The following is a 22,085-nucleotide window of genomic DNA, read 5'->3' on the forward strand; positions in this document are numbered from 1 at the left end:
GAGAGAGAGAGAGAGAGAGAGAAAGGGTGAGAAAGAGAGTGGGAGTGAGATAGAGAGAAAAAGAGTAAGAGAGAGAGAGGGGGGGGCAGGAGAGAGGGAGGGTGAGAAAATGAGGGTGAGAGAGGACAAAAGAAACAGAGGCAGAAAATGAAATGGTCAGAAATTAAACAAAAAAGGAGGACAGACAGAGATAGACAGAAGTCAGCTAAGATCGGAAGGAAGGAGGTGGAGGAGAGGAGGAATAAAAGGAAGAGGGGAGGCATTTTTGGATGAGCAGAGAGGAACAACTTGGTCTAGGCTTCCCCTCCTGAGTTGGCTCTCCGCCCCAGGCAGGTTCCAGAGAGTTCTATCCAGCAGACCTACTCACATAACAATACTACCACCACAGATTCTCTGCTTGAGCAGCTGAACGCAGAAACCTCAACTCTCCATCTCTGCATTCAACTAATGAGAATTATACGCCTCCACCCTCCCCTAGTCTAACCCAACAACGTGTTGTGGTCACAGGATGGACCACCTGCCGTGGAGCTTATTTCCGGAGGAGGGCAGGGCACACCCTTTTCTCTCCTTCTTTCACCCTTCCTCCCCCTCTCTTGCCCTTTCTACCTCTTCTCCCTCATCTGCTGTCCTCCGTTTTGCCTCGTCAGGTGCAAGCTGCTGTTGACTCCTGTCCGCCCTCATCAAATCAGGCTTGTGTGTGTGTGTGTGAGTGTGTGTGTGTGTGTGTGTGTGTGTGTCCCTGTCATCAAATAGAGCAGTGATGCATAAAGACCTGACCTGCAATAAACCTGCCTCCACCTCTGCAGTACAGCACGGCCCTGTGTATGTAGGTCAGTCTCCCTCTCTAACTCTCTCCTTCCCTCTCTCCTTCCCTCTCTCCTTGTTTCCCCTCGCCATGCCCTCCTCAGACCATTTCTAGCTAACACAACCTCTTCCTCCTTTCTATCCAACGCTTGTTTTTTATTTGACCAGCAGCCACCTCGCTATTTCTCTCTATTCACCTGCGTTGCTTCAACCTCACAGCCCACTCAGGTCCACATCTCCATCTCTCTCTCTCTCTCTCCCTCCGTAACGCTCTTCTTACACCCTCTCTCTGCTCTCTTCATCTCTTTGCTCTCTTCATCTCTCTCTCTCGCTCTCTCTCGACACTCAGTTCAGGGCTATGAATGGTTGCCGTGGAAACTGCATCCTCGAGTGAAGCGGTAGGACTTGGGCGTCACAGCGACAGTGCTGAGATGGAGAATAATGCTGTGAGCTTTCTCTCTCCCTCATTTTCTCTCGCTCTCCGAGTCAACCACTCTCCCCTAGCAACACACTCTCCCCTAGCAACAGCAGCCCTCCATCCCTCTCTCCCTCCCCCTCTCCCTCTCTCCCCTTTTCACTCTCTGCCTCTGTCTCTTTTTTCCAACTCATTGTCACACTTTCCCCCCTACCTCCCAGTCCCCCCCATCCCTCTCTTCCCTCTCTCCCTCTCTTCCCTCTCACTGCTCTCCATTTCTCCTCTCCTTCCTTTCGCTCTCTGGCTCTGCATTTCTCCCTCTCCTTCTCTTTTCTTCCCTCTACCAATTTCTCCCCAGGGGATTGTTCAGATCCAGCACAGCCCTCTGTGAATCCCTGTGCGTGCCCCTGCTTTAGAAACATAGCCGTGAAATGGCGGGGTGGATGGAAGCAGAGAGGAGAGGAGAGAGTGATAGAGTTAGGCAGCATGCAGAATCCTGATTTCATTAATGTGAGTCTGTTAATCTGGGCGTAGGCTGGACTCCATCTGTCATACCAGGAGCTGCACACAAAGCAGGGAGCGAACACACACACACACACACACACACACACACACACACATACACACATACACACACACACTCTTTCTCATACATAAAAATACATACACAAACTCCTAAACAGACACACATATCCGCAGTAAACTACCCTGATGGAAACACTGGGGAAGGAACAGGGGCGTAGTCTCCAGCTGTGGCTCTTTGTCTCACAACGAACAGAAAGCAAATAGACTCTGTCAGACGACACACACAACCCCACCCTGCAGTTGTAACAATCGACACAACACCTATCCTCTCTCACGCTGCAACAATGCATTAAAGTGACTTCAGGTCCTAAACCTGCAGAAAGCCGACAGGCAACGACTGACGCGCTGATCATTAGACCAGGAGATGACTCATTCAATGAGTGCCATCATACCGGCTGACTGGACAGATCCAGCTGTGTCCCTGTCTACATCTTCACCGTTACAACCTCCTGACATTTTTTCAAATCTGCTCAATTGAATCATTCTACATCCTAAAATTTGCCATTAGACTTTTTTTGGACTCCACCCCCATTATTCCAAACCCCCAACGTTCCTGCCCAGACGGCACTGCTTCATTTAGCATCCAACTCCCCCCCCATTAAAAATCCATCCAACCCCTTACTCTGTCGATCCCAGTATACACCCTCCCCATCCTGTCACCCCTTTCCACAACCCCTTAGCCAACTCCAGCCAACCCGACCCATGAAGACTAGCATCTCCACCCATTCGGTTTCCCTCCACTCACCACCTCCCTGCTCAAGGCTGCAACTCCTCAGTCTGGGCAAGAAATCGATTGCTAAGCGGGAAAGGCAGAGTGTGTGTGTGAGAGAGAGCGAGAGAGAGAGAGAGAGAGAGAGAGAGAGAGAGAGAGAGAGAGAGAGACAGAGAGAGAGACAAAGAGAGAGAGAGAGAGAGAGAGAGAGAAGACTGTGTGTGTGGGCAGTTAGTCAGGCTGTCTATAATGGACAGAGAGCCGGGTCATTCTCTGCATACCTTAGTTACAACAAATCACCTTTCTATCTACTCAGTAAATTGCACTGTCATCCTTCTCTTCCTGTGTCCATCCATCTCTCTCCCACTCCTTTCTATCTCTCTGTATCCTCCACAATGTCTTCACGTTCCACTCCTCTCTCATTACTCGCCCCTCATTCAATCTCTACTTCCCCCTCACTCCCTCCCTCCCTCCCCCCTCCCTGGACCCTGCTACATAACACATTCCTGCTGAGTTCCTCTCCACCCAAACACGTCTGTTCTGGAAGGTACTGACCTTGAGTCAGATGTTAATGCTTCTTGTGCGGTTATAATGAGTATGCTAATGAGGTAGAGAGCATCCAAGAGCAGCCAAGAGCAGGAAGCTACGGACCGTTTCATCATCCGAGAAGTACAAAAGTGACAAGAACAGTCACCAGGGTTACGAGACGTGGGGGGCGAATGTGATTTTTGTAAAAAAAAAAGGCAAGTTTACATTGCATCACATTGGGGTGTGTATGGGAGAGCGAAAGAGCGAGATAGAGAGGAAGAATGTAATCAGAGTAGTATTCATAGTTAATATGGGTCTGTGTTGATGTCTCAGTCTCAGCTCTCTAAGCCTCTGTAGACAACCTCTCTCTCTCTCTCTCTCTCTCTCTCTCTCTCTCTCTCTCTCTCTCTCTCTCTCTCTCTCTCTCTCTCTCTCTCTCTCTCTCTCTCTCTCTCTCTCTCTCTCTCTCTCTCTCTCTCTCTCTCTCTCTCTCTCTCTCTCTCTCTCTCTCTCTCTCTCTCTCTCTCTCTCTCTCTCTCTCTCTCTCTCTCTCTCTCTCTCTCTCTCTCTCTCTCTCTCTCTCTCTCTCTCTCTCTCTCTCTCTCTCTCACACAGATACCAATCTCCACCCACAGAACAGTGTCATTTCATGTCTGAGTGGATAAGGGCAGTGAGCAGGAGTCAGGGCGATGGAGAACCTGGTCTCTCCCTTTGGTTATGTCGTAGTTGGTCTGGATAACACTGTGCCAGTCAAAGTCGGAGGTAGTCTGAGTTAGTCTGCGTTGGCCTAAACTGGTCTGGATTGTCCTTGGGTGGGTCTGGCTTAGCTAGTCTGGGTTGGTTTTTGATAGTCTTGAGTTGTTCTGCATTGGCCTGGGTTTCTCAGGGTCTTAGTCTGATTGTATTCTGCTTTGGTCTGGTCTGGTCAGGGTCAGAGCGGTTCAGTGTGTGGTGTAGTGGCCTGGCTCTTACCTCCGGCGGCGCTAGACACGGTCGGCCAGTTCTGGACCAGAACCCCCTGCGCTCCCTGCATCACCGACGACTCCTCCATGTGCACTGAGCTGGAACACAACACACACACTCTGAGGTTACACACTGGAGAAACATCCCAACGCACACATTTTCAGAGGTTACAGAGTCTAGAGAAATATAACACACACACACACACACACACACACACACACACACACACACACACACACAGTCTGATGGTACAGTATATATTGAGAGAGTTTTCTCTCATAAATACACACACAAACACACCCTTTCACTCTCAAACACATCACACACACGTTGTTTTCTGGGTGAACTCCATTATTTCCTCTATCACAGGGCCATAGGCAGCAGCAGCTATAAGCTTCTGTGGACCCAGTCGTCTCTCGCTCCACAAGTTTCCTATAATACAGAGCGTTACTAAATTAAGCCATGGTAGGAAACCACAGTGTGTGTGTATGTGTGTGTGTGTGTGTGTGTGTGTGTGTGTGTGTACACAGTCAGTAGCAGGGGTCTCAGGAGGGGGGTCAGACCAATTCCATCTCAGGAACTCAAATGGGCCCTTGGATTAGGATTAAACAGTAGTCACCCTGCATATTCACACCGCTCCTTGGATTAGGGATTACAGATGGGTGCTCTAACATTTTCCCAACCACCCCAGGGATTTCAGCAACCCTCCTAACTAAAATGTATTGAGCTCTGGGGTGTTAAATCAGCGACAGGCTGCTGCCAAAATACAGCAAATAAACAGAACCTTAAACGCATGCACGCACGCACGCACGCACACACACACACACACACACACACACACACACACACACACACGCCATAAATGTAAGGTATGAGATTCCACTAAATCTTAATGTCCTCTATTCAAACTATGGTTAAATGTTTTAATCATGAAAAGGGTTCAGGTCCGTTTCATGTCGCTTTTGAAATAATCTGCATGTTCCACTATCATTTATCCAATAAGGGCAGCACCTTTTACCATAGTGAGATGCAGAGCAGGGTTTTAATTGAGGATTAGAAAAACACTCTCTATCTAGACTTTCTCTTTATTGTGTTAGCAGATGTTACATCAAATCAAATGTATTCTTAATGTCCTTTTTTACACCGGCAGAAACCCAGCCTAAAACCCAGGAAAGCGAGCAATGCAGATGTAGAAGCACAGTGGCTTGGGAAAGCTCCCTAGAAAGGCAGAAACCTAGGAAGAAACCTTAAGAGGAACCAGGGGCGACTGAAACCCGCAGGCAGAGCTAACAATGCGCAGAGCGCTGTGTGTGTGCGCGCGTGTACATGCTAAATGCAAACAGTCTCCCGATATCAACCCGTCAATGTGGTTTTAAGGAGGTGCTCTCCCTCTTTCAATCCTCCTGCATTGCTACTATTCCATGCTTAATCCCTCTCTTCTCTCCTTCCCTTTGACCCTGCCTGGAAAACTGGGTCTCGCAAAGTTTAGTCTCACAGAGGTCAGATGAGAAGAGAACCATTCCCCCACTTCAGCTGGAGTCCCTTTGTCTGTATCTCTCTCCTCGCTGTATTTCTCTCTCTGGCCCACACACACATACTTGAAAGTGCCCAATATGCGATTGAACACTCGATCCTATACCACAATATACTGCAAAATGTCAAAGGTGGAACACAAGGACATTTTCTCCATAGGGTAAAAGTGAAGCTCTTGAAATAAATGATAGTTGAACATTTAAGAGAGACAGGAGGAAGGGAAAGCGTGTGGGAGGAGGCAGCAGTATTGCCACCATTTTAGTTGCACTTCTTCTCCAGGCTCTTCACACACTGTCTGGCCGTCCGCGTGCACACGTGTGCATGTGCGTGTATGTGTGCGGGTGTATGTGTGAGCGTGTTCACCCCCAAGGTCAGGCAATCACAGCTCAGTCCCTATCCTCTCCTCGCTCTTCTGCCATCTGATTCACCCTCTGTCCCCCTCACCCATTCTCTCTTTATTCATTTCTCCCTTCCCCCTCTCCCTCCCTTTCTTTCTTTGCAATTTTTCACGCCTCCGTCATCTCTATTCCATCAGCTGTATTGAAATGTGTGTGTGTTGTGTGTGTGTAAAGGTCCTCCTGTCTTTTTGTAGTGGTATAAGGAGATGAATAGAGATTTGGCAGGGTGGCCATTTTAAGTGCTGTGTAGAGCTGGAGTCATCCAGATTCACTGATCAATTATTAATGGGGAACACTGGATCGAAAGCATGTTCCTACAGCTAATGCCTGTATCTGTTTCTCTCTTGTTGTCAGTGACGTGTAGTCATGGATGCCAAGGGAAGCCAGGCTTCCCCCCAAAAATGACCAAGAAAAAAAAAGAAACAAAATAATGTATCTTTCTTCTCTTTGTGTTTCATAATTTTCCTTCAATTCACAAGAGGTTGAATGTATCTCACCGGAGAAAGCAAAACAGCGCCACTCTCTCTCTGTATGTGTAGGCCATCTCTGTGATGCTGTCTGTTCACAAACAGTACGACATTGTTGCCGCCTGTAGCACTGAATGCAGGGAAGCCAGCGAGCATTTGGCCTCCCTTGATATATATATATTTTTTAAAATAATAGCCAATCATCGCTGAGCTAAACTGAGCTAGTGTCAAGGGAAGACCGTTTTGATTTGGCTTCTTTCTCATCACATCACATCAAGAGAAATCCGTAATTGACAGAAACAACTTGAATTGTTACGTCTTGTTGTGTTGCTGTCCTCCGGTGGCTAGCTAGCTAGCTAAAATGGTCCTGTTCTGAATTTAGCAATGGATGGATAGGGATTTGGACATGTGGTTTTACTTAATTTCCCCTGCTAGCCAATGATTATAACGGTGATTTTGATCCAACCATATATTCATATTGTGCCCCTGGACTGAGAGGATGGAAGTTCAATATGTAGCTAGATGTAGAAGGCTAATGTTAACTAGCTAACGTTGCCCATGAAAGGAAGTTAGGCTAGCGAGCAAGCATTTTAGCCAGGTAGCCTAGGACAAACAAAAAAAAAAGCTTGTACTATATGATAAAGTGATAGACCGTTTAGTCAACATGAAAGAGGAGGGTGTAGGGTGAGCCAACATGTTTTTTCTACTTGCACACACACACGCACACACACACAAATCAGATCCAAGGACAGCCACATCATATTTATCTTACGTTGATTGGACTACATTGGTTTCTTTATTTGTCACTGTATTAGACCAAGCATAGGTGATTTGATGATGAAACGTTGAAGATGAAATGGGGCTGGAATAGTGGAGGCATCTCCTGTTTTCTTTGTGACTTGCGGTAACTCTCTGTGGTTCTAAAATCAATAGTTGTTTAGTGGTCTGAAAATGTCAGAAACATTACCTTGCTTGACCATGCTGTAGGTCATGTAACTGATAGTTACATGCAATATGTTTTCTGGACTTCACAGGACAGAGGTTGTACTCTGGCTTTGTAACGAAATAAAGGTGTGGTTAAATTGATTCTGCCAATGGGGCTTCTTATTGTCTCAGCCTTTAGGCCTATATACATCATGATGTCAAGGCTTATGAACTAACAGGTTATAGAGCAAACAATGCAATTATCACAACACATAGGTTGTAATATGGCTTTTTCCCCCTGGTTTGGCTTCCCCGGTGATTTTACACACGCACCGCTTTTGCTCATTGTCCCACTTTCTCCTTGTGTCCATGTAAATGTCTCTTTGTCTTTCTGAAAGACAATCAGCCTGCTTGTCTGTCTGTCTGGCTGATGGTTAGTTCATCCCATCACTTCTCAGTCCCCCCCTGCTGCTCCCCCATGGACTTTCCCAAACGGACTCTTACCCTGTCCCCACAGTTGTAAATGTGCATAGAATTATTATCTTTATTATGTCTCATTCACTTAAAACAACTGTATCTTCCTTTTTTATTTAACCTGCTCTGTTGGAGCCGAGAGCATAAGATTATCACTGTACCCTGCAAATACCATGTAATTATCTATCTATCTATAGTTTCTCCCATTCTTCTCTGCAGATCCTTTCAAACTTTGTCAGGTTGGATGGGGAGCGTCGCTGCACAGCTATTTTACGCTCTCCAGAGATGTTTGATCGGGTTCAAGTCCGGGCTCTGGCTGGGCCACTCAAGGACATTCTGAGACTTGTCCTGAAGCCACTCCTGCGTTGGCTTGGCTATGTGCTTAGGGGCATTGTCCTGTTGTAAGGTGAACCTTCACCCCAGTCTGAAGTGCTGAGCGCTCTGGAGCAGGTTTTCATCAATAATCTCTCTGTACTTTGCTCTGTTCATCTTTCTCTCGATCCTGAATAGTCTCCCAGTCCATGACACTGAAAAACATCCCACAGCATGATGCTGCCACCACCATGCTTCACTGTAGGGATGGTGTCAGGTTTCCTCCAGACACTTGGCATTCTGGCCAAAGATTTTCAATCTTGGTTTCATCAGACCAGAGAATCTTGTTTCTCATGGTCTGAGAGTCCTTTAGGTGCCTTTTGGAAAACTCCAAGCAGGTTTCTCATGTGCCTTTTACTGAGGAGTGGCTTCTATCTGGCCACACTACCACAAAGGCCTGATTGGTGGAGTGCTGTAGAGATGGTTATCCTTCTGGAAGGTTCTCCAATCTCCACAGAGGAACTCTGGAGCTCTGTCAGAGTGACCATTGGGTTCTTGGTCACTTCCCTGACCAAGGTCCTTCTCTCCCGATTGCTCAATTTGGCCGACCGGCCAGCTCTAGGAAGAGTCCTGGTGGTTACAAACTTCTTCCATTTGTTGCAGAAATGTTTTGGTATCCTTTCCCAAATCCCAAATCTGTGCCTCGACATAATCCTGTCTCAGAGCTCTGCAGACAATTCCTTCGACCTCATGGCTTGGTTTTAGCTCTGAAATGCACTGTCAACTGTGGGACCATATACAGACAGCCGCCCCTCACAAACACTCACTTTCCAAATCATGTCCAATCAACTGAATTTACCACTGGTTCTCCAAGTTGTAGAAAGATCTCAAGGATGATCAATGGAAACAGGATGCACCTGACCTCAATTTCAAGTCTCATAGCAAAGTGTCTGAATACTTATGTAAATAAGGTATTTCTATTTTTTTATTTACATTTTTAACATTTTAAAGTTTCGTGGTATCCAATTGTTAGTAGTTACTATCTTGTCTCACCGCTACAACTCCCGTACGGGCTCGGGAGAGACGAAGGTCGAAAGCCATGCGTCCTCCGAAACACAACCCAACCAAGCCGCACTGCGCATCCAACCCGGAAGCCAGCCGCACCAATGTGTCGGAGGAAACACCGTGCACCTGGCGACCTGGTTAGCGCGCACTGCGCCCGGCCCTCCACAGGAGTCGCCAGTGCGCGACGAGACAAGGATATCCCTACTGGCCAAACCCTCCCTAACCCAGACGACGCTGGGCCAATTGTGCGTTGCCCCACGGACCTCCTGGTCGCGGCCGGCTGCGACAGAGCCTGGGCTCGAACCCAGAGTCTCTGGTAGCACAGCTAGCACTGCAATGCAGTGCCCTAGACCACTGCGCCACCCGGGAAGCCCATGTTTTTTTTATTTTTAATAAAATTGGCAAACATTTCTCTCTCTCTCTTTGCCTGTCATTATTACAACCAGTGCAGTAAAAATGAACCCATAGACACGCTAGCCTCTAGCTTAGCGGGGTTCATAATTACAGAGAGATATATTTAGGGCTGTAAAACTAACTAGGTCAAAATCATTACTCAAGTGCATTGCTGTTTGGGGTATACACTCAAAATGTCTCAAAATGTTTCAAACAAACTGTAATCTCAGTAGAGTATAAATAGATCAGTCAACAGCTCAGATTTAGGGAGGGAGGGGAAGAGAGAGGAGGAGGGATGGATAAAGGGCTCCATGCTAAAGTGACAAGAGCGATTTAATGTATTAGAATGATTTGCTCAAGCACATTAACTCTCATTAAACCCTGCTGTAATTATGAGGGAATCTGTGTAACACCAATGACACTCAGATGTTAAACTTGTATTAAACTTGTATTAATCTGACACACACACACACACACGAGACAGACACAATAAACAATAAATGATAAGCCATAAAACAATGACAAATACACACACTGACCCTGATGAACCATGTCTCTGGACAGACAGACAGACAGACGTTGTATACAGGGAGCTGTGAAAGCGTTGTCCATTCTGTCATCTCTCATGTCCCTCATCACTGCCGCAGTGCTGTCTGTCATGGCCGGAGGGATAGACCTCTATGTGTGTGTGTGTGTGTGTGTGTGTGTGTGTGTGTGTGTGTGTGTGTGTGTGTGTGTGTGTGTGTGTGTGTGTGTGTATATATATGTGTGAGTGTTTGTGAGGGGCGGTGGCAGATGACCTACTTCTGTTTTTCCCCGATGGAGGGACTGGTCCGCCAGTCATCCTCAGTTCATGAGATCGGAACTGCAGCAGAGCAGTGTGTGTGTGTGTGTGTGTGTGTGTGTGTGTGTGTGTGTGTGTGTGTGTACTATGAGATTACCTGGCCGCAGTGCAGTGCATTTGGTGATGTGGTTCGCCTGGCTACCCCTGGCTCATTAAGGCTGGCTCTGCTCGTTAACTTAGCCCCTCCCTCTCATTAGCATGCTCCTCGTTTGGGTCAAGCCCAGACAATCCCAGGGCAGCTAGTGGCCCAATGGCTCATGGGTAATGTGATCCCTGTGTTGTGTTGCGCATTCCCAATGCCATATTTCTGCCTAACTGCCCTCCCCTCCATCTCTCTCTCCATCCCCCCTCTGTCCCTCTCTCTCTCCATCCCTCCGTCTGTCCCCTCAGTCTCTCACTGACCCCCTGATTACCCCTCGCTCTCTATCTACTACTGTCTAACAACCAAGCTAATAGAATACTGCAGAACAGATGCTATATAAATAGGATAATATTTGGTTTAATAGTAATGTATTTTGGTATTTTGGTATTTTATTAGGATCCCCATTAGCTGTTGCAAAAGCAGCAGGTACTCTTCCTGGGGTCCTCACAAAACATGAAATAACATCAAAGACAGAACTACATACATATATATTTTTACAGGCACACGTAGCCTACATATCAATGAATACAAACAAACTATCTGGTCAAATAGGGGAGAGGCTTTGTGCCGCGAGGTGTTGCTTTATCTTAGTTTTGAAACCAGGTTTTCTGTTTATTTGAGCAATACGAGATGGAAGGAAGTTCCATGCAATAAGGGCTCTATATAATACTGTACGCTTTCTTGAATTTGTTCTGGTTTTGGGGACTGTGAAAAGACCCCTGGTGGCATGTCTGGTGGGATAAGTGTGTGTCTGATCTGTGTGCAAATTGACTATACAAACAATTTGGGATTTTCAACACATTAATGTTTCTTATAAAAAGAAGAAGTGACAGAGTCAGTCTCTCCTCAACTCCTAGCTATTTATATCAGCCCTCTGATTACAATGAAGAGCCAAACGTGTCGCTCTGTTCTGGGCCGGCTGCAGCTTAACTAGGTCTTTCCTTGCAGCACTGGACCACACGACTGGACAACAATCAAGATTAGACAAAACTAGAGCCTGCGGAACTTGCTTTTTTTTTGGAGTGTGGCTGACTCCGAAGGAAATTCTTCTGCTATAGTGTTTGGCATCCATTTGAATTAAACAAGCAGCAATGTGAGTAGTACGTATAATGGAGGGGAATGGGTAAAGTAAACATAGGATTTATGAGGGTTTAAAAGGAATGGAATGCTGGTGAATTGTGAATCTTGGAGTAACATTCTAATGGACAGTGACCACCTTTTGAGGTATGGTAAAAGGTGATATGTGCTTACCTCTGCATCCCAGCCCTAAGTGAAGCAGAGTAACGCCAGTCTGAATTGGGCACCTTGGGCTGCAAAAGAGACAGAGAGAGAAATGGATTGGAGTCTTAGGTACTGAAAGAGATCACACAGGAAAAACCCAATATCTTCTCATGAATAAGTCATGGCGTGAACTAGAAGTACATGCACACACATATATGCACAAACACTCATCATGAAGGCAACAGCTTGCCTCTGCCTGTGGAGAGAAATGAGTGACGAGTTACGCTGGACCTCCCCTGCTCCCCTCCCTCTTCCCCTCTTCCCCTCTTCCCTGTCCTCTGTGAGAGTGACGACTTTGAGAGATATGCCTGTTCAGTGCCCAGACCAGGCCGGACCCCCGACCCTGCCTCTCTGCCACAGTCCCTCAGGCCACCCCCTTCCTGGGTCAAACAACTCAGCTTCAGGGGATACGCTCCGTAACAATGGCGACCCGACGGAATTCTAACATCACTGTTTTTGTCTAAGGGCTCCATCAGAGCTGTCCACCTCTCCACCCTTCCTCTTTCTCCCTCGCTTTCTATCACTCTTTCGCTCAGAATGTCCTTCTTACTATTTTAATATTTGATTTATTTGTATTTTTTGTATTAGGAGTGGTTTAAGGATCTGGAAAAAATGCTGGCCCCAATCTACCGCCCTCATTCATCTCAGTGCTCTCCTGTCTCTATCTCCTCCATTTTATATCCAGCTGTCGCTCCGTCTCTTTCATTTTATTCTCCTTTCCCCCTCTGATCAAAACCTTGTGTGTCACTGTCACAGTATCAGCCTGAGCTGGTCCGACAGGCCTCACCATGGTAACCACATGGATCCCCCCCACCCCATCTCTCCTCATCTCCTTCTGTTTCAGGTCACAGGTGGAGGAGGAGAGGTGAGGCGAGGGGGAGGCGATATCAGCTTTACCCCCTGAGGCCTGCACCTGGACAGAGAATAAATGTGACATCCCCATCACAACAGAGCCGTGAGAGAGGCGTGTGAAACGGCCATAACCTCTGTCTGCAGGCTCTGTCACTAGTGACATCATCAGGTGAACTCGGAATACCAGCCAACACTTGGGGATGTATCCAAGTGGATAACATGCTTTTAAAAAAGTCTTACTGTAAAAAGTGAATGGAAATGTATTTGTGTCACATAGTGAAACCATATGATATGAGACTCATTGTAATGTTCTGAAAAAGAGACGATCACAGTATGGGCCTGGGATCAGATTACCCATTCCTAACCTTAACCATTACGGGGCAACAACACCAAAAAAACACATCTGATCCTAGATCAGTGGTAGGAACAAGCTCTACCTTCTTCCCAGTGGTGACCCATTTCCTGTGCTGTCCACAGGACAGATGTTAACTTCCTGGAGATGGGGGGAAAAAAAATTGGCCGTAGTCTCTCAACGCAGCACATTCATCACCCTGAAATCCAATATGTGGCCCAAATGAGGAAAAACCTGGTGTTCCTCCAGGAGTCAGACATTCCATCACATCAACTACATCCACAGGGAAACAGATGGCTCAACGCGCCACAGCAACACAAGAACACACTCATCAGCACTGCAGCAGGGACACAGTATAAAAATTTGTGTTGAAGTTGCGTCAAATCCATAAAGAAGTACACCTTATGGAGCAGTGACAAACTCTAAAGCTAAAATAGACTTTGTTGGCGTAAACAAGGATGGAATTAGGCTTCACACCTGAACAGCCTACACATTTTAACACTCCAAAGCCTTTAACACTCCACACTCCAACTCTCATAAACAAGAGAGACTTAAACACTCCACACTCCAACTCTCATAAACAAGAGGGACTTAAACACTCCACACTGTAACTCTCATAAACAAGAGAGACTTAAACACTCCACACTCCAACTCTCATAAACAAGAGGGACTTAAACACTCCACACTGTAACTCTCATAAACAAGAGAGACTTAAACACTCCACACTCCAACTCTCATAAACAAGAGGGACTTAAACACTCCACACTGTAACTCTCATAAACAAGAGGGACTTAAACACTCCACACTCCAACTCTCATAAACAAGAGAGACTTAACACTCCACACTGTAACTCTCATAAACAAGAGAGACTTAAAAACTCCACACTGTAACTCTCATAAACAAGAGGGACTTAAACACTCCACACTCCAACTCTCATAAACAAGAGAGACTTAACACTCCACACTGTAACTCTCATAAACAAGAGAGACTTAAACACTCCACACTCCAACTCTCATAAACAAGAGGGACTTAAACACTCCACACTCCAACTCTCATAAACAAGAGGGACTTAAACACTCCACACTGTAACTCTCATAAACAAGAGAGACTTAACACTCCACACTGTAACTCTCATAAACAAGAGAGACTTAACACTCCACACTGTAACTCTCATAAACAAGAGAGACTTAACACTCCACAGTGTAACTCTCATAAACAAGAGAGACTTAACACTCCACAGTGTAACGCTCATAAACAAGAGAGACAGACTTCATCCCAAAAAATAGGGTAGTTTCCATAGAAATAAAAAACGCCATCACTAAGCAGTTGCCCTGGAGTACCTGTTTGGGGGAGTGGTCTGGCCGTCCTTACGGTGTGTGTGTGTGTGTGTGTGTGTGTACATTAGAACAGACTCCCACTAACACCGTAGGTTAGAGAGGAGCATCTGGACCCTAAAACACGTCTGCAGTCTGATGCAGCCCTACACACAGACAGGCTCTGAGTCTATCAGCAATACACACAGGACGTAGCGCGATGACGGAGAGTTGATATTGTGAATTTGAATTTGGTTTCTGTATCTGAGAGAGAGAGAGAGAGAGAGAGAGAGAGAGAAATCAAGACAGAATGTTTTTATCCCTATGGGTTTCTTGTGCACTCCCTTCCTCCCTGCCTCGCTGCGTGAACACAAATGAGGGACTTAATAAGGCCCTGGTTTTTTTCTTTCTTTCTCTCTCTGCCTCTGAGTGGACACCCCTCGCATGGATACAGCGCTCGCACCTCCACCATGGAACGCCTTGGTCCAATCACCTTGCTTTCCCCGTCCTCGTGGAACCCGATCAATCCCACCGTGGTATCAGGAAACACATCGCCGACAGTTAATTACCTTAATTATTAGGGAAACCACCAGGGAGAGAGGAGCAATTACCTGAACATTGTTTTATTTCACCCTTTTCATCCTCTTTCACTCCCCGACCTCATTATTTCACCCTTTTTCAACCCCTTTTACTCCCCCTACCTCATTTCTTCTTCATTCATTTTTATTGTGCATAATTTCAGCCAGTCGTTTTGAAAATAGAGCTCATGAGCAAATAAACGATCCCCGAAAATGTTTAGCAATTGTGCAAAACGTATTCCATTTTGTATATGCTACGTCCTGAATTTGTTTCTTGCGAAATAACAATGCTTAAATTCTTGCGATTCGTATGATATGTCACGAATTCCAATTCGTAAATTAAGCTACACATGTGTATTAAAGTGCACAAGATCCCAATCCATCTCTTTGAAGGCTTAAATGTTGTCTTAATTTAAAATGAGCCCTGTCGACAACGTACATATTTCTTTTGTCATAATTGTCCCTTTCTCTACTGTGTTTTTCTACGACAACCATGCAGTCAGAACAGTTTCCTATGGCAACAGTCACCAGATTCCACTATACACGTGGAATGAACCACTCCATTAATGATGTAAAGCCACCAGACACATAGCTACGAATAGTTTGATTCTGTTTTCCACTGCTTCTCAAACGATGCCAAGTGAATGAGAAAACTCAGTGACCTAAAGATGGGAACATTAATCCAGAGCAGAGTCTGTCTACCTCCCTCAAATTCCATTGCTAACCCACTAAACCAAACTCAGGGTTTGCCCTGAGCGTGACTGACCCGTGGGGATTGTAATGGAGTAAGACCCATGACTATTTACGTTGGAGAGAGCAACACTAATGCCCAGACTATCTCTCTGTTCAGAGAGACCACACCAGACTAGTCTTTGCCCATTGAACCAGAACTAGAGGACCAATCAGATTGGCCTAGTGCGACCTCACCCAGTCAATCACAATAACCCTTTACACACTAAACCTAACATTCCAATCGAGTTTACAAAAGTCTATTCAACTGTACAGACATGTTCTAGAATAAAGCGATCAAAGCAATCCCACCGTCCGTTTCGAAAACCATCGAACACATATCATTTCCAAAACAATATCATCGCAAATAACCATGATATGTTGCAGGTGTCTCTCGAGTGTCGTACTACTGCCACAGGTTGTAGCAGTACGGCACACAACAGAGAGAAGAAGGTGGAGTGAGCTATGGAGAGAGAGATGTTTTCCCTGAATACGAGTATTTCTGTAACAGCTCCCTAAACGACCACGGATGAGCGAGGCGCATAAACATCTGATAGCTGCCGTTTGTTTCTGATGATTCAGGCTCTCTAAAGAGGCTCTGAGCACCACACACACACACACACACACACACAACACACACAACACACACACACACAACACACACACAACACACAACACACACACACAACACGGAGACAAGAGCGTATCCACCCACCAACACAAACATGCACACAAGCACACAGCTCCCACAAAGAAGCTCTGAGCTTGCCTGCACCCTGCACAGCTAAAATCTAAACACATTCACAAAGTGCTCGAGAAATTAGAGAACATATTTTCCGACACTGCATGCATGTACGTAGTGTACAGACAGAGCTCACAACAGAGCATTACACAGCAAAAACACCTTTACTACTGCAACACAATGCAATCAGTTCAGGTAACCCAGGTAACCCAGGTTACCCAAGTAACCTTTTGACAAAAATAAACAAAGGATAAAAAAAAAGAACTGGGAGGGGCACTGTGATTTTCAGGTGTTCGATTCTCAAGGCCTGTGACACAAGAGCGTATAAATGATTTAGGTGATTTCAAACTTGACCATATCTGCACAAAATATATATTAAAAAAGAGCATATTAAGAGTTTACTATTGCATAAACACAACAAAAAAAGATGAAAACTCCTCTACACCCCTCCCTGCATGAAAATTGTAAATGCCAAACACTGTTCCACAAAACACTGCCTAGGGGAAAACCCAAATAATACATCTCCCCAAAAAAAACAACGCATGAAGCGGCTTTCCAGTCAGTTGGGATGTGTTGTTGGGATCAGATGACAGGACACACAGAGACACGCACACACCTGTATGGCAGTTGCGTCTGGCATGCTGAGCCTGCGCACAAACATCTGGCTCTGTCCACTCTGGCTGGTGACGTATCCCCCGGAGCCCCAGGTGCCACTGTGGGGCCGGCCTGTGTTATAGAACATAAAGGTGTCGCTCCCCGACGTGGCCGTCATACATGTCTTATAGCAGTACGTTTTGGTCATGGAGCCGTTCCCCCGCACCTCAATGTAGTGAGGCTCCACTTTCAGGTCTCTCCGCAGAGCAACGTTGTTGTTGGGTTGACCCTGACCCCCTCCTCCACCTCCCCCACCACCTCCACCTCGACCCAATGACCCTCCACCTCCGCCGGCCGAGGTGCCCCCCTCGGGGACTCTCTTCTGGGACACACAGCATGGGGAGCAGGAACCGGGCTGGGTGCAGTAGGCGTGGCAGCGGACGATGGCCAGCACCACAATGGTGACCAGGAACACAAAGGTGGTGGCGCTCAGGGCCACGATCAGGTAGAGGGTCACGTTGGAGAACAGTAGTGGGCTGTGAGGCCTGATGATACGTTTGGGGTCGGGGGTCAGCTTGGGCGGCAGCTCCATGACGTGCACGTTGATGGTGGCGGTGGAGGAGAGCGGCGGGAGGCCATGGTCGCGGACCAGCACGGTGAGTAGGAAGGAGGTGGAGTTGTCCTCGCTGATGCGCCGCGTGGTGCGGATCTCCCCTGTGTGCTCGTGAACTTTAAACAGGTCCAGCTCGGAGGTGATCTGCTCCAGGGCGTACACCAGCCAGGCGTTCTGACCAGCGTCCCCGTCCCACGCCACCACCTTGGTCACCAGAGCCCCCGCCTCCGCATTCTTCATCAGCGTCTCAGTGGTCCGCGTCCCATTGGCTGGAGGATGGACTATCCTGGGGGAGTGGTCGTTCTGGTCCATGATGTAAACATAGACGGTTGCCACGCGGCTGAGGGGCGGCACGCCACCATCCTGGGCTTTCACCTGGAAGTGGAACTCTCTGAGCTTCTCAAAGTCGAAGGCTCGCAGGGCATAGGCCTCGCCCGTGTCGGGTTTGATGCTGACGTAGCTCGCCACGGGGATGCCGTGGTTGTTGTCATTGAGGACGGTGTAGGTGATGCGAGCGTTCTCCCCGGCGTCAGCGTCCAGAGCCTTCACCACGCACATTGAGGCCCCGGGCGCGTTGTTCTCCGTCATGTACACCGTGTAGGACGTCTGCTCGAAGCGAGGAGGGTTGTCATTGACATCCGCCACGTCAACTTTAATGGTCATGTGTGCGGAGAGGGCCGGGGTCCCTCCGTCAATGGCGGTTACCGTGACATTGTAGGTGGAGATGGCTTCCCGGTCTAGGAAGGCGGAGGTGACCAAGGTGTAGTGGTTCCGGAAGGACTTGATCTTAAAGGGGAGGCCAGGTTGGATCTCCAGGGTCACCTGTTTGTTCTGTGCGGAGTCCCGGTCATTAACGCTGATCAAGGCCACCACCGTGTCTGCCCGAGCGTCCTCACGGACTGGACTGGACAGAGAGGACAGCACGATCTCTGGGATATTGTCATTCACATCCAAAACCTCTACAACCACTTTACAGTGGACGGCCACTGCAGAAGGGCCCCTGTCCATAGCTTGTATGTACATCTCATAGGAGTTAGTCTCCTCATAGTCTATGTTGTTCTTCACTCGGATCTCTCCTGTATCTGTATCCATGGAGAACATTTGTCTCACCCTCTCTGGGGTGTAACTGCTGAAAGAGTAAAACACCTCCCCGTTTGTGCCTTCATCCGGGTCTGTGGCGTTTAACTTTATCACCAGAGCACCCTTGGGCGAGTTCTCCAACAGTTTCACTTTGTACACGGAGTTGTCGAACGCGGGCACATTGTCGTTGGAATCTAGGACATGAACGTTGATTTTGGCTGTGCCCGTTCGCGCAGGGGTGCCTCCGTCGACAGCAGTCAGTATGAACTGATGAGACGGTGTATGCTCGCGGTCAAATGGCTTTTTGAGCACGAGCTCGATTTGCTTGCTGTTTGCCACGGGCTTGTTGGAGTCCAGCGCGAGGTGCTCGTTGTTGCTGAGCCGATAGAGCCGAACCGAATTTGAGCCATCGTCTGCATCCTGCGCGCCTTCGATGGGGAACCGGGACCCCGTTATAGCGGACTCCGAGATCTCCAGCTGGTACTCGTCCCGGGGGAACTGTGGCGAGTTGTCATTCGCATCCAGAATCTCCACCTCCACGTTGTGCACCTCGAGCGGGTTCTCAACCACCACCTCTAGGTTGAGGGAACATGTGCCGCTGAATTCACACAGCGTCTCTCGGTCGATGCGGTCACTCACCGACAGCTTGCCGTTTTTATGATTTATGTTGAAATATCTCCTTGCGCTGTCCGATGTGATTCGGATGCGTCGGGAAGAGAGCTTTCGCAGGTCCAGACCCAAATCTCGAACAATGTCTCCGACCACAGCCCCATTCTCCAGCTCCTCCGGAATGGTGTATCGTATTTGTGCATTTGTAAGGCCACTGAGTAGAAAAATTACCAAATAAAAAGTAAAAGGCACATTCTGCGTTATGCTGCAACAGCATCGCGCCGCCACAGCCATCGCAAGCAGGCAGGATCCGCAGACGGATTAGAGAAAGCTTTCCGCCTTTTTAGCTTGCCGTGCGTCCCCACCCGCCACATTAAAAACTGGGGAAGAGTCCGTGCGTTACCCCCTACTATGTGCAGGACGACCAAAGCATCCTCTCCTGTACATGTGCTTGCTTAAAAGGACGTTTTTCCGTTACATCCATGTTTTCCTTTGTCTGTTTGGTTACTGCTTTTTTTCTCTCTTCTCTCTCCTCCGCGCGGCTGACTCTTGTTTCCCTCTCACGGGTGCTGCCTATCGCTTTCTCCCTCTCTCTATCTCTCCTCTCTCTCCTTCCCCCTCCCTCTCTCTGTGCGATGGTGTCTGTGGGCAGCGGGGGAGGGGCGAGTCTTGCTCTCAAACGGTGCTGGCTACATTTCAGCACCTCCGATTGAAAACAGCGTCAAATAAAAATAAAAATGCCATTCACACCTCGGGAATACGAATACTGATATGTATCATTATTTTCAACAGTCGATCGTTTTTGACATTTCTTAAGAGAATGTATTTGAGCAGACTAGTAGTTTTTTTTATCCGAGGGAGAGCGAGCGAGTGCCACCGCCCTTTTCATTGTGTGCTGGGATACATTGACGATCTCTTTTCTCAGTACGCCCAAGCGATTACTTCTCTCTCTTCATTGATCCAAACGAGCAATTACGCCAAAGCTCGAAGAAAAATCGATGAAATAGAAATAAAATGAGTAACGGATATTTAATCGAATAAAATAAGCTACGGAAATAAGGTTAATGAACCCCTTAATTAAAATATATAAATATAACTTTTTCATTGTATTTGTTCAGCAATTATCATCATACAATGTATCGTTTAACTGTAAGTATAAGCACAGCAGCTTTGGAAACATTTACGCTACATCCTCCCAGTAAAGAGGGGATCTGTCCTTGAAATGCGTCGATGGATTCAACAGGGCAGTGCAAATCGAGTTAGGGCTGAGCATTAAAAGATGGAGTTATCAACACACACTCTCAGGGAAAAAAAAGTGTTATTTTTGGTTCTACATAGGTTACCTATAACGTTTCGGTTCCCTGGATGAGATTAAAGAACATGTCAGATTCCTAAAAAAGGTGCTACATACAATACATATATAAAAGTATGTGGACACCCCTTCAAATTAGTGGATTCGGCAATTTTAGCCACACCCCTTGCTGACAGGTGTAAAAAAAAAAATGAGCACACCGTCATGCAATCTCCATAGACAAACATTGGCAGTAGAATGGCCTTACTGAAGAGCTCAGTGACTTTCAACATGGCACAGTCTTAGGATGCCACCGTTACAACAAGTCAGTTTGTCAAATATCTGCCCTGCTAGAGCTGCCCTGGTCAACTGTAGGTGCTGTTATTGTGAAGTGGAAACATCCAGGAGCAACAACAGCTCTGCCGCAAAGTGGTAGGTCACACAAGCTCACAGAACGGGACCGTTGAGTGCTGAAACGCATGGCGCGTAAACATCATCTGTCCTCAGTTGCGTCACTTACCACCGAATTTCAAACTGCCTCTGGAAGCAACATTAGCACAATAACTGTTTGTCGGGAGATCCATGAAATGGATTTCCATGGCCAAGCAACGCACACAAGCCTAAGATCACCATGCCAAGCGTCGTCTGGAGTGGTGTAAAGCTTGCCACCATTGGACTCTGGAGCAGTGGAAACGCGTTCTCTGGAGTGATGAATCACACATCACCATCTGGCAGTCTGACGGACGAATCTGGGTTTGGCGGATGCCAGGAGAACGCTACCTGCCCCAATGCATAGTGCCAACTGTAAAGTTTGGTGGAGGAGGAATAATGGTCTGGGGCTGTTTTTCATGATTTGGGCCAGGCCTCTTAGTTCCAGTGAAGGGAAATCTTAAAGCTACAGCATACAATGACATTCGAGACGATTTTGTGCTTCCAAGTTTGTGGCAGCAGTTTGGGGAAAAGCCTTTCCTGTTTTAGCATGACAAAGGCCCAGCGCACAAAGCGAGGTCCATACAGAAATGGTTTGTCGAGATTGGTGTCAAAGAATTTGCCTGGCCTGCACTGAGCCCTGACCTCAACCCCATTAAACACCTTTGGGATGAATTGGAACGTCTAATCGCCCAACATCATAGCCCGACCTCACTAATGCTCTTGTGGCTGAATGGAAAAAAGTCCCTGCAGCAATGTTCCAACATCTGGTGAAAAGCTTTCCCAGAAGAGTGGAGGATGTTATAGCAGCAAATGCCCATGATTTTGCATTGAGATGTTTAATGCGCAGGTGTCCACATATGTTTGATCATCTAGTGCATTCAGTGCATTCGGAAAGTATTCAGGCCCCTTGGATTTTTACTCAATTTGTTATGTTATGTCCTTATTCTAAAATGGATTTAATAAACAATTTTGACAAAATGCAAAACAGGTTTTTAGAGTTTCATAGCAAATGTATTCAAAAGAGAAAAACAGATAAACTGATTTACACAAGTACTCAAAC

The 22,085-nt window shown here is 47.1% G+C and overlaps 1 protein-coding gene across 23 annotated transcripts in view; it reads right to left on the reverse strand.

Annotated features, from left to right (window-relative positions):
• Positions 1–22,085, reverse strand: part of LOC110488691 (protocadherin alpha-C2) — a 213,341-nt gene that overhangs the window by 16,371 nt on the left and 174,885 nt on the right. For 22 of the 23 annotated variants that reach the window (XM_036942812.1, XM_036942825.1, XM_036942814.1 and 19 more), the window contains 2 exons: positions 11,811–11,869; positions 4,017–4,105 (listed from right to left, as the gene is read on the reverse strand). In XM_036942812.1, the coding sequence (XP_036798707.1) occupies positions 4,017–4,105; positions 11,811–11,869 (148 nt within the window). Of the gene's footprint in view, positions 1–4,016; positions 4,106–11,810; positions 11,870–17,022; positions 19,597–22,085 lie in introns of those variants that run through there. The other variant, XM_021561005.2, reaches the window with a different exon arrangement.

Source organism: Oncorhynchus mykiss, chromosome 14 (genome assembly GCF_013265735.2).
Source record: "Oncorhynchus mykiss isolate Arlee chromosome 14, USDA_OmykA_1.1, whole genome shotgun sequence".
NCBI lineage: Eukaryota > Metazoa > Chordata > Actinopteri > Salmoniformes > Salmonidae > Oncorhynchus > Oncorhynchus mykiss.